Raw genomic sequence first — 12,360 nt, 5'->3', positions numbered from 1 at the left:
GAAAAAGAAGAAAACATTGGTGATATATACCATTTCCACAATAGCTTTATCTTAGATTTAAAAGATTTTATGAAATAGTAATGTCATTCATTCTTATTCCAGATTGTTTGTTAGTTGCATGCATGGTATGTTCAATAACATTTCTTTTTCTTTTCCCTTTTGCAATTAGTTATCCTTTGTAAAATAGTAGATAATGCTGCTTTAAATTTTGTTTCCATTTGGCTTATGTCCATTCTGAAATATATTTGCTGTTACATGCTTCTTTTGCAGTATAATACACTGACTTACACCACCAATTTCTAAAAATAATGAGCTGCTTATCGTTTGACTGTGTGGCAGTTAATTATATGACAGGTTCTACTAGGGTATGATCTTCTTATTTTATGCACTTAATGTTACTACTTTATAACTCGGACAGTGATTATTTTTCTTTCTGTCTCTAAGGTATATATATTCTTACTGAGTTTTCTGTATTTGAATTTTTTATATTGTTTGATACCTAGTACCCAAAGGACCTGATGTTTAACAAAAAAAGCACTGACTACTATCCTGATGGATTAGTAAATACATTAACATAGACTGGACTAGTGATTCTGTGAAGGTGCATGGTTTTGCCTTCCAAGAGACATTTGGTAATGTCTGGAGGTATTTTTGGTGGTTGTCATACCTGGGAGGAGGCCTCAAATGATTGCTGAGGTCCGGGATGCTGCTAAATGACTTGCAGCGCACAGGGCAGCCCCCTAGAACAAAGCATTATCTGACCCAGAGTGCTACTGTGCCAGCCTAAGCGAGAGGGACCATCGTATGAGTGGCGCAGAAAGATCGGATAAATGTGTCATCCTTCTTAAACTTTAGATTCACTCAGTGATTTCAGGGTTTTTGGGGACTGTTTCACATTAAAAATGAACATGGATTTATTTGTGGGTAGAATAATTTTAAAGTAAAGTACGAGCTGTTGTACACATGCAGGCAGTTGTTTCAAGCTCCCAGGCACACCCCTACCTTTGGGTGACAAAAAAGGACACTCCAAAGGGCTTGCAGCTGAGCATTGAAGAATGAAAAAGAATCCGATATGTGGCAAATAGAAAAAACAGCCCTCCAGGCAGTGGGAACCTCGTGTGTCAAGGCCCTGAGGCAGAAATGAGCAGTGCCTTTTGGGGGGACTAAAGGAGAAGTGATACGGAGGGAGCATAGTGACAAAGGGGAAGAGTAACATGAGATCTGGTTGGGGAAGTAGGCAGGGGACAGAGCACGCAGCACCCTGTAAGCCTTGGCCATGGTGCAGAGTGGAAGTCAGCAGAGTAAGTTAGGCAAGGAAATGACGTAGTGCAGTTTACTTTTTTTTTCCCAAGATTTTATTTATTTCTAGAGAGAAAGGAAGGGAGGGAGAAAGAGAGGGAGAGAAACATCAATGTGTGGTTGCCTCTCGTGAACCTCCTACTGGAGACCTAGCCTGCAACCCAGGCCTGTGCCCCGACCCCACCTGGGGATGGAACCAGTGACCCCTTGTTTCTCAGCCCAGCACTCAGTCCACCGAACCACACCAGCCAGGGCAACTTACACGTTTTTAAAAACTTTAATTACTGTGTGGCACATGGGCAGAAAAGGTAAAACTTGAAAGCTGGCAGTCGGCTTTAGGAGACAATTGTAGTAGTCCAATTAGGATAGGGTAATGATGGAAATGAAGAAAAATAAATGCATTTAGGTGAAACGAGAGCTATTGTTTATACTTCTCATTTTCTGTTTTGTAACAGTTGGTGCTGTATCAACATTATACTGATCATGTTTAACCTATAAAATATTTTCCAGATTTTTCAGTGGTACCAATCTTTCATTTCCTTTTTAGAGAGAGAGGAAGTGGGTAAGAGAGAAACATCAATTTGTTGTTCCCCTTATTTATGATTCATTGGTTGTTTCATGTATGTTCCCTGACCAGAAATCTAACATGCAACCTTGACTGTTAGGACGATGCTCTAAACAGCTGAGCTACCTGGCCAGGGCCCAATTTTTCATTTTCAACTTGAAGAAATCTCTTACTGTTTTACGTAGAATTCTCTCTTTCTCCCTTTCTCCATCCTTCTCTCTCCCCCTCCCTCTGTTCCCCCTTTTCTTCCTCCCTTCCTCCCTTCCTCCCTTCCTCCTTCCATCTTCCCTCCCCCCATATTTATAGATTTAAATGTATATATATCATTACCTTGAAAAACTAATTCTGTTTTCTTTTTAAGAAAAAAGAAACTGTGTTCATCCCCTCTGAAAATGAGAAGATTTCTAAACAGCTTCACCTTTGTTACAATATTGTGAAAGATCATTATGTTCGAGTTTCTAATAATAATCAGACCATTTCTGGATGGGAAAATGGTGTGTGGAAAATGGAATCCATATTCAGAAAAATCGAAAAAGACTGGAACATGGTAACTTAATGCATGGAACTGTTTATAACCTTTGTCATTGTTTAAACAGATATAGATTGGCTTCATTTTTCAGTTGTGCATAATGTGAAAACTGATATGTCAAAATTATTTTTAGTATTCCTTAACCCTGTAAAAGAAATTCTATTCCCAACATTTAATCAAGAGACCATAAGAAAGTTTTGCATTTATAACAAGGAAGTGTCTGTTTTCACCAAAGAGGCTAAATTTAATACTTTCATGGGGAAAAATAATCAGGCATATGACCAAAACTAGTCCATGGGACTAGTCCATGAGCCTAGTTTTTGCTGAAATATATTAAATATATTGTTATTTAATTTCTTCACACATACATATTGATTCCCTACTAAAGACAAGCTGTTAGGGAATATAGCATTCAGTTCAAAGTCCCAGAAGCTAACCATTTAATACACTTTCATTTCATCATAATGTGGATGATGGAGCAGTGATGTTGGTTATTAACACTCTGTCTTAAAGATTAGAGAAATGCATTCTGGACCTATCGTCATTCCCATATGCCAGCCTTCATATTGTTGTCTCGCATTATCTGTAACAAGTAAGAGGCTTTGCTGTTAACCTGCCTCACCCCTCAGATATGCACCAAAAATAAACTCAGCTATTCAAATGACCTGTACAGACCTAACCATACTAGTGATAGATTTCCATAGGAGTTAATGAACTTATTGAGAGCTTTTAAAGTTAACTTGCCAAACGTTTGAGTGGGAAGGGACTTGTGCCCTTGTAAGACACTGGGTAGACTAAAGAGCGAGTCCCAGCTGAACGAGCCACAGTGTTAGGAGCACCTCCTGCTCGGTGCTTATCACTGCAGTGGGCATTCCTTGGAGTGCAGAAACGCACAGAGACAGGAGGGTCCCTGGTTTTTCCCCAATCAGGAGTTTGTGTTCTAAAACTTAGCTTGGTGATCTTTTTGTCTTAAACCAAAAACAGCTCATAGCATTTTTGAAATTGTGGATTTAGTTAAAGAAGGACATAAACAAAACTAGATAAAATTTAAATTTTCAGGATTTGACTCTATTCTGTACCTGTAATTGATTTGTAGTGGGTGAGAGGCACTGAACAACTTCTGGAAGACTATTCTTAGCCAAAAAACGTTTCTGAACAGAAAGCAGTATAAAGCGGGTATGTTTTTGATCCAAGTACTAAAGTAGTCCGGCATGCCATTCTTCCTGGCCAGCAGTGTGAATGGAGAGAGTAAAGGTAGAGGAAGCAGTGCTGTGCTTCGGAAGGCAGGGTGTGCTGAGAAACAGGTGTGCTGTGTGGCCTGTGTCTTCCCTGTGTCGCTTGCTCATTGGTCCATTAGCAAACGTTTACTGGGTGCCTCTTGTGCGAGGCGTTGTTGTCAACTACATGGATGCAAAGAGGAAGGTACAGTTCCTGCTCTCAGTCTTTACGGGAAACCCCAGCATAAACAGCCAACTTAACTAACCATGATGAAGAGAGCTATAATAAGGATATCAGCACATTGCTATGGAAACACCAAGGAGGGGTGATTAGCTCTGGCTGTGGGAGTTGGGCCAGACTCCACAGAGCAGGCAGCGTTTGAGCTGGACGCTGAAGGATGAGTAGGTGTTCATAAGGCAAGGGAGCAGCAGGAGGGAACCGTGGAGTACATGGCATGTTTTGAGATTTCTAAATAGAGCATTGTGGCCAGAGGAGGTGTATTGTATGAGAAAGATTTAAATAATGTAAATGAGATGCAAAGGCGATTAAATGAAAAACAGGCCCCCACTCAAGTCAAGTTTATGTCTTTATAGGCTTTTACAAAGGGCATCTTTTTTGAAGTTGAATGGATCAGTTTTCAGTTTTAATATTTAGTGCCAAATGAAGAAAAATATTAGAATCTTAACTATATTGTAGGGGCTAATAACTCAGAAGTAATATATTATCGTTAAAACTTGAGTTTACCCCCAATTAAAACTTGAGTTTCCCCCCCAATTAAATTAGTATTTTTAGTTCTGTACTATCATGTCCCCAAGTTAGGGGTTGTCTGGCTCCACTAAATAGAAACAGCCTATTTCTTTTTATTTTTAATTTTGTTTTATTTGCCAATTACAGTTGACATTTTGTATTATTTTATGTTGGTTTCAGGTGTACAGCATAGTGGTTAGAGATTTGTATAATTTACAAAGTCATTCCCCCTGGTAAGTTTAGTGCCCACTTGGCACCATACATTGTTAGAACAATATTATTGACTGTATTCCCAGTGCTGTACTTTTATATCCCTGTGACTGTTTTGTAACTGCCAGTTTGCACTTACTACTCAACTTTCACATTGGCTGTTACCACACCTTTTCTCTATAATCTCCAGCCTGGAATCAAGGCAGATCATATGCAGCCTGCTCTTGGGTATTTAGATTCTCACTGTCTCAGAGGGTAGCGTCCCAGGAGCTAGGGGGCTTCTGCACTGTACTGTTTAGCAAGTACATTCTTCAGTGATGTGTGGATTTGAAAGGAATATAAACAGCAACAAGACCAGTTCACTCCTTACGAGGCAAATGGTAACACCTAGGTAAAGGGGATGTTAATGGCTTCCCAACCAGGCTCCCTGTGCACGTCCTGGTCCCTTCCAGTCTGGCCCTTGCCCCCTTCTCTGGCGTTGCCTTGTACCATGATGCCCCCACCCCACACTGCACTGTGGTGCCCTGCCCTTCTGCCCTCTCCCCAGAACCTCCTTTACTTTCTTTCTTGTTAGATTAACTTATTCTTGTCCTTAGAACTGAGCTTAAGCCTTATTCCCTCCACTCCCAGCTAACTGAATTCATTTTCCCCTTTATTGACTTAACACCATGTCCCTCTCCTTCAAGACATTTATTCAACAAATATGCCTGGGAAGAGATTCTTTGTCTCTTGCCTACTAGATTGTAAACATTCCCTGGGCAGAGACCTTGTCTTTTTCTACCCACCTTTGTGTTACTATTAGTATTCATATACTTGTCGTAGTATCTGACACATGCAAATGTTTAGTAAAGTCTGCTGAATGTAAGACAGAATGAGTGTGTATGGCATGAAAATCGGCTCGACCCTATGGCTGTGTAGACCACCATAGTAACCCTGTCTTAGCACAAACTATGTCCCTTAGACATTCTTACATACTTTGCATTTTTGAGCAGTTTTATCAATATTTTTGTCACTAGAGTCATTTTAGCACTTTTTGATGTATGGTATTATGTCAAGAATTCATTCATTTAGTCATTCAGCAAACATGCACATTGTCAGACATTGCACTTGGCATTTAGGATATAGGTTGAATTAAGAAGCAAGCCTCAAAGTGAGCATAGGCTAGTGCAGGAGAAAGACACATGGGCCAGCTATTTGGATTAGTAAGGTAAGTGCTGGAAGCATAGGGAGAGAGGGCAGGAGGAGGAGCTATTGCCCCTTCCAGGGAAGACCCTGCAGAAGAAGTAACACCGAGTGCAGCAGGTGTTACTCCACTCCTTTTGGAGGAGCAGGCAGAGGGAGTTTCTTGCTGTAAAAGGACAAGATATGGAAGAGGGTGGTGTTTGGGGGCATGAGAAATACCATGTGCAAAATCACTGAGGGGAGAAACAGCTGCTCCATCCAGGGAAGAGTAAGTTGCAGGAAATATGGGGCAGAATAGTGGGAAATGAGAGTGGAGAGGTACACAGGTGCCAGGTCCCAGGCAGTTGTGTAATAGGAAACCGTGAAAGTTCAGGCGAGGAGAGGAGGTGATCACACTAATGGCCCAGAGGCTGCAAATGGAAGGAGAAGCGTAGTGTAGAAAGATTACAGTGGGGACTCATAGTGGTTCATGTTTGATTTCGGCTGTAAAATGGAATAACCGAAAACAAGATTCGTGAACAACACCAGTTTACCGGCATTAAATTAAAGTCTCTTGAAATACAACTGCTCTTTTGGATATCTGTAGGAACGGCTGAATACAGAGTGCCTGCTGTGCAGTGAACTTAATTAGAGTTAACCCCAGCAACCTAAACAGGTGAATGATTTTAGGAGCATACAAACTTCAAATAGTGCAGTACAAACCAAACCTCTGGGAATCCGTAGCAGCAGGCAAACCAGCCTGGCCTGCAGTAATCAGAAAATTTCTAAGTGGAGATCTTCTGCAGAATGTGAATGTGAAAAAGCTGACCTGCAAATTGTTCTGTCTTGAAAGTAGTGGTTACAGACACAACCCAAAGGACAAGTGTCATTTGTGTACACTGTGAGTGTATAACTTACACTTTAGTCCACAGACACACGCTCTTGTTCCCACCTACAGGTAGTGACATGTCTGCATGGCCTTACAGATGCCAGAGGGGCAAGGGTGGGTCCCGGGGGGTGCCATAGAGATTTCAGTCCGTAGGCAAAAAACGCCGTGACCTGTAACATCACTGCTGCTAACGCAGGGGTAGCGGCGCTCACCTCTTAGTAGTCCCATAAGTTGCAAAGACGTACATGTAGAGCTGTACAAAGTAATGATGAATTTCAAAAGCCAACAGGCAAAAAGTTGTCTAACATCACGACCTTAGGAACACCCAACAGTTACAAAAATGCTTTTGGGGGGTTTCAACCCAAAATTGAATATTTGAGAGCTTAAAGTATATTATTCTCCAAAATAAATTAAAATTACTCATTCTGCAGGCATTACACATAGGACTACATTTGGAAGTGTATGTAAATACTATTGTTTTGGTGCATTTCAAATTACCAAACTAAGTATGCATATTCTTGGTAACTTCCTACCACCTCTAAAAATGCTGAATCAAAATAAATTGGTTAAAATGCTCCTAACAATATATTTTGTGAAGAAGATGATATGAATTTTTAATATAAATAGGGTCTGTTTTACCTCCATATACCATTTCTTTAGCCTGAGACCTTTTATTTGTTCACAGTATGTTTGACTGTTTATTTAAGCATTTAAAATTCAATGATGAACCATCTTATTCTTTAACTATATAGTCTTAAAAGCCGGTATCTCTAGGGTTGAGAAAATGTGTTGGAACAAGTGATTCTCTCAGACGTGTTCAGCAGCTCTCACAACCCTCCTCTGACAGTTAAAACCACAGTTCTGGCCCAGAGCCACCTGGTATAGTTCAGACAGTTTGAGGGGTAAGCTAGAAGTTTGAAGCTATGCTGACTTCAGCCTTTCATATTTTCTACCCACATTTTGGGGGGGTCATTTGAAACTACTGAGCCCTGAAAATCCTTTACATAGAAGTATATACTGAGATAAGAATTTGAATGTATTTCTGTATTAAGATTACTTTGCCCTCGTCTTTTAGTTCTTTCCAGCAACCCCACGCCCCCTTTCTTCCTGCTGTTTGGCTCATCTTTTCCAGGTAATGTCCTTTCCTAGCCACTTCTCTGAAGGCATGGTTCAGCTACAGCTAGCCAGTCGTCTGGGGTAGGTTAGACAAAGGTCTCCCAGGGAGCACTGGTGCAGTCCTGAGCCACAGGGTCTCCTTGCAAACGCTGTCAGAGGGGCGTGCAGTAGAGGACGGAACAGTGATGTTGCCCAGAACCTCAGTGAAGCAGCTGGCAGTTGCATACATTTAGGTCTGTCATCAGAGTGATAGTTGTTGATTATCTATATCCGTGTATGCATTCAAATCATTTTCCTTGGAGGGTGATTGTTTAGTTGTTTCATAATCTCTAGCTCACTGATTTTTAAAAACTTTCAAATTATATTAACTGACATATTTAACCTGGAAGAACAATATCCATAAGTTGCCAAATAGAATGGAATATCAATAGAATGCTAACAGTGATTTTTTTCACTTGGTGCCTAAAGACATGGAGTAGGATGTTTTCACACAGATGGGTTCTATATGGTTCTTCCAACTATTTGCCCCTGAGAAGTAGATTTGACATTTCTAAAACACTATGTATAAATACTTTAATAAAATGCTATTTATTAAATCTGCCTATGAATTCAGATCTTGGGCCTCCAGGGAGCTATGATTTGGTTAAGATTATGCAAGTACACCAAAAATAAAATAGTTACAGTTGAATAAGGGAATATTGGCACTTCAAAGTGGAGTAAAATCCTGGAGGACCGTGAACGCTGAGAGCTTAGACTTAATACAAGAGCCAGGTGCGTGCTGTGCACTCCAGACCAGGCAAATGATACGAAGGAAGTGGGATTTTAAAATCATTAATTAGGCAGTTGCAGAAAGATGAGCATAAACTCATGACGATAGTGACAAGTGTGGTATAAATGAAGAAAGGGCTTCCCCCCAAGGTTTATTTCAAACAAATGCACAGGTTATTGTGGGAAGTTTGGACATGAGGGATTAATAACTAAAAAGTCAGATCCTTAGGGGTTTGAGTCTGAGACCTGGCTGGTGGTGTCGGTTTTCACATCATTTTGAAGAGTGTGGATGAAATTTAGAGAAGATAAGCTAGCAGCAGGCAATGAATCTGGATGCCTTTGGTATAGATTTAACGTGGCGAGGGGCGTTGATGATGAAGGAATGGGGAGTATACTATGTAGGAGGCCATGATGAGTATTACCTTTTATTAAACCATTACTGAGTAGTGACTGAGACTCTGTGCTTTGTTGTGGCAGTGTTCCTTCCTTTTTTTTTCTTTTCTTTTTCCATTTTTTCTTTTGATTTAAAGGACATGGCCCCTCTCACCTAAGAAGGCTTATCTGAAAATCCAGTCTTTGAAAAGAGGACAAATTAAGAAATAACTTCATTAAAAAGGATTCTTCATTTTCAGCAGGATTCATCATCACGTTTAAATAGCTGGACTTACTAATTTAAAAGAAAATTATTTACCCAATTTAGTTAGCATGCAGCTCTTTAGGGCTGTACCTGTTGGGCTGCGTTCAAATAATATCTTTCTTCCACACAAAAGATACTATAGGAAAAACTGCTAATAAAAATTTTTAATGTAAAAATTTTTTAGTGGGAAAATTAGGATTTTAATAACCGTTGGTACATAGTAGCCTGTGACAATAAGACTTTGACTACATGTGTTTTCTACATTATTTCATTATTTCCGATAATTCCTGTATTTTCCTCTTACTTTGTAGGTGTATTTAGCCCGAAAGGAAGGATCGTCTTCTGCTTGTATTTCCTGGAAGTGCGAGTGCGGGTCCGTTGGCCTGAAAGTAGACAGCGTCTCCGTGAGAGCCAGCAGTCAGACCTTTGAGACGGGCGCGGTGCAGTGGAAACTGCGGTCCGGCACAGTGCAGGTGGAGCTGTCGGGCGGTGAGCATCTGCCCAGAGTTAGTCCCAGCCTGTGTGTTTACCATCTGAAGAGTAATTGTACTTATTTGAGATGTAGTTTTGAGTTTTTCTTACCCAACAATTATTCATCCTATTGGCAGAAAAAAAATTAAGTAAAATCTCTATAACCTCATTCTAATAGAAAGGCTTATGGAAGAAGAAGAATCATTTTTGTTTCAAAAGACATGTTTCCTCCATAAAGAATAATTTGTATTTATATTTATTTTTTAAGTGTTGACTTTTACCTACAAGTAAGTGTATAAAATGCATTCCAAAACCATCTCTTCATGTTCTTTAAGTTTCGGAAAGCAAAGTGTTATTTTTTTCTTTTCCTCCCACAGATAAAATTCTTCGCTCCTATCATGATTTTTCTGGAGCCACTGAAGTTATTTTGGAAGCAGAATTGAGCAGAGGAGATGGTGTCGTTGCTTGGCAACATACTCAGCTGTTTAGACAAAGCTTAAATGACCATGAAGAAAATTGTTTGGAGATAATTATAAAATTCAGTGACCTTTGAGAACCTGAACATTATAGAAAAGCTGGCAATAATCAAGGATTTACCATGTTTTAAATTAGTCTGTTGGTTCAGTGCATGCTTAGTGGGCAATTTACTACCCTCTGCTAGCCTGTTTCTTTTGCTGGCTATCATGTAACCCTCATGAAAATATATTCTTTGTACTATGGACCATAATGAAACCTTGAGTTAAAAACTCCTTTCCATATGTGACTGTAACTCGGAGTAAAGTCTTACTGCCCCAATATGAGGTTTTAATCAAAAAAGTATAAGTATAGTTTTAAAAGTAAAATGACATTCATGATTAAATGCCGTTCATGATTATGATAAAATCTTAAGCTAAAAATAGTAACAATATTTTCTGTTCAGCCATTCATTTCTTCATAAGTTAATTCAGTTTGGTTTCCTAAGATTTTAAATAACTGTGAAGAGTAGCATTCTCATAAGTTATAATGCATGAAAATTTTTATGATTGTAAATACATAGGCATTTAAGAAATAAAATCAGTTATTTTGCTTTATATCTTTTTAGTGGTTACTTTGCCCAAATAAAAATCTTTAATAAGTATGCTAAACATTGAAAAGTGCTTGAATAGACAAGAATTATGAAAACATTTAACATTGTATAAATTCAGAAATACATTATAAATTCATAATATGTAGACATTCAGAAAATACTTATGATTTTATTTTTGAGTATTTTTATCTACCTCATTGAATAAACTATCAATCTTGACTTTGCAACTGTGTTACTGTATCATACAGTATTTATATGCTATATCGAGTTGTTTGTGTGCGTTTCATATAACCTCTCCAGTTGAATTTAGTGAACATTTATGGTGTTTGTGTGCAAAAGCCTTGTGATAGTGCTCTGAAGGTGGCGGTGGTAAAAAGATGCAGCCCCTGTGCTCCACGTGCCCTCGTGACAGTTTGCAAAGTTCTCAGCTCTTCCCACGAGAAAAGTACATTCACAGAGGTTCTCACCCTGTGCAACTCCGTGAGGCTCAGTCTGCGCTACAACCCGGGAACTAAGATCTGGGAACAGGTTTCCTATTTGCTTCGTAACTGTAGTCAGACTCTCTTGAGGATCACTTTCTTGCTGAAAAGTTTCATTTCAAAAAATTACTTGGTTCATCTAAAGTTTATGAATACATTTTAATATGGAATTACATTTCAAGTCTGGAATTCTCGGACTCTTGAATTAATCATAATATTGTTTAGCGGCAAAACACATACAATTGGAGACTTTACTCAGAACCTGTTTTGAGGTGTGTGGTGTTGATGGGCACGTGAGTATTTTGATGATCAAGTGAACAAACCTGCTTAGTCCTCCTGAGAAAACCTGGAAGATCTACATGCAATTTTATAAAGCTAGTAATAAAAATGTGGGAACTCAGCTAAATGTCCTTTATCCATGAAAAGGGTATCTTATTGTGGCGTTAAGCAGAAAAACGGTCAGCGGTCACATGTCCTACATCATGGAGTTGACCCGTGGAAGAGGGAAGGTAATTGTACACTTTTCTTCCATGTATTCCATGAGAGTTTCAACCTCAACACATGGTAATAAATATTTTATTATCCAGGAAAGGTTGGAAATACTACAGAAGGTCTGGGATGAAACAGTTAATAATGTGTAAACTAAGTGAGAAGAAACTGTTAGGGCAAAAGTAACTTAGCAAAGAAGGGTCAGCAGTACAGATGTACTCGGTAAACTGGCGCCGGTATTAGGAGTCACCTTTTATAGCAGTCGTTTAGTCCGTTGTGACTGAAGAGTGAGTGTGAAGCCCTGGAGAAACAACCACACCACACCGTGTTCCTGAAACATGCTGTGATTGATTAGTCTACGACTGCCGTTGCTCCTCGTTTAAAAGGAATTTATTTCTGCCTGGTTTCAGGTCAGATCCTGTTAGGAAAAATTTTACAGAGTGCATTGTTTGGCAGTGTCTTGTTTTTTGTTTTGTTTTAGTAAGTCCTTTGCTGAAAATCACATTCTCAAAATGAATGAGAGACAAGACAACATCTGATGCTTTGATCGGTTTACAAGGAGAAAAAGTGCCTCAGATTAAGGGAGGGCTAGAGAACCTTTATCGTGGACTTTTGAGGTAGGAAGGGTTGGATTTCACCCACGCTCCTCATTCTCACTGCGGAAACTCAAACCTGGAGAAGTTATGTGACCTGTCCAACAGTGCAATGGATTAGTG

The 12,360-nt window shown here is 39.4% G+C and overlaps 1 protein-coding gene across 4 annotated transcripts in view; it reads left to right on the top strand.

The window, feature by feature from the left end:
- NGLY1 (N-glycanase 1) overlaps window positions 1-11,037 on the top strand; it is a 43,738-nt gene extending 32,701 nt beyond the window's left edge. For 3 of the 4 annotated variants that reach the window (XM_037070861.1, XM_037070862.1, XM_037070860.1), the window contains 3 exons: window positions 2,226-2,411; window positions 9,451-9,628; window positions 9,988-11,037. In XM_037070861.1, coding sequence (XP_036926756.1) covers window positions 2,226-2,411; window positions 9,451-9,628; window positions 9,988-10,163 — 540 coding nt within the window. In that variant the 3' untranslated portion in view covers window positions 10,164-11,037. The remainder of the gene's footprint in view (window positions 1-2,225; window positions 2,412-9,450; window positions 9,629-9,987) is intronic. The other variant, XM_037070863.1, reaches the window with a different exon arrangement.
- The last annotated feature ends 1,323 nt before the right edge of the window (window positions 11,038-12,360 follow it).

Source organism: Sturnira hondurensis, unplaced genomic scaffold, assembly GCF_014824575.4.
Source record: "Sturnira hondurensis isolate 20B ecotype Veracruz unplaced genomic scaffold, ASM1482457v3 Scaffold0019006, whole genome shotgun sequence".
Classification (NCBI taxonomy): domain Eukaryota; kingdom Metazoa; phylum Chordata; class Mammalia; order Chiroptera; family Phyllostomidae; genus Sturnira; species Sturnira hondurensis.
This window is presented reverse-complemented; position numbering and strand designations above follow the sequence as displayed.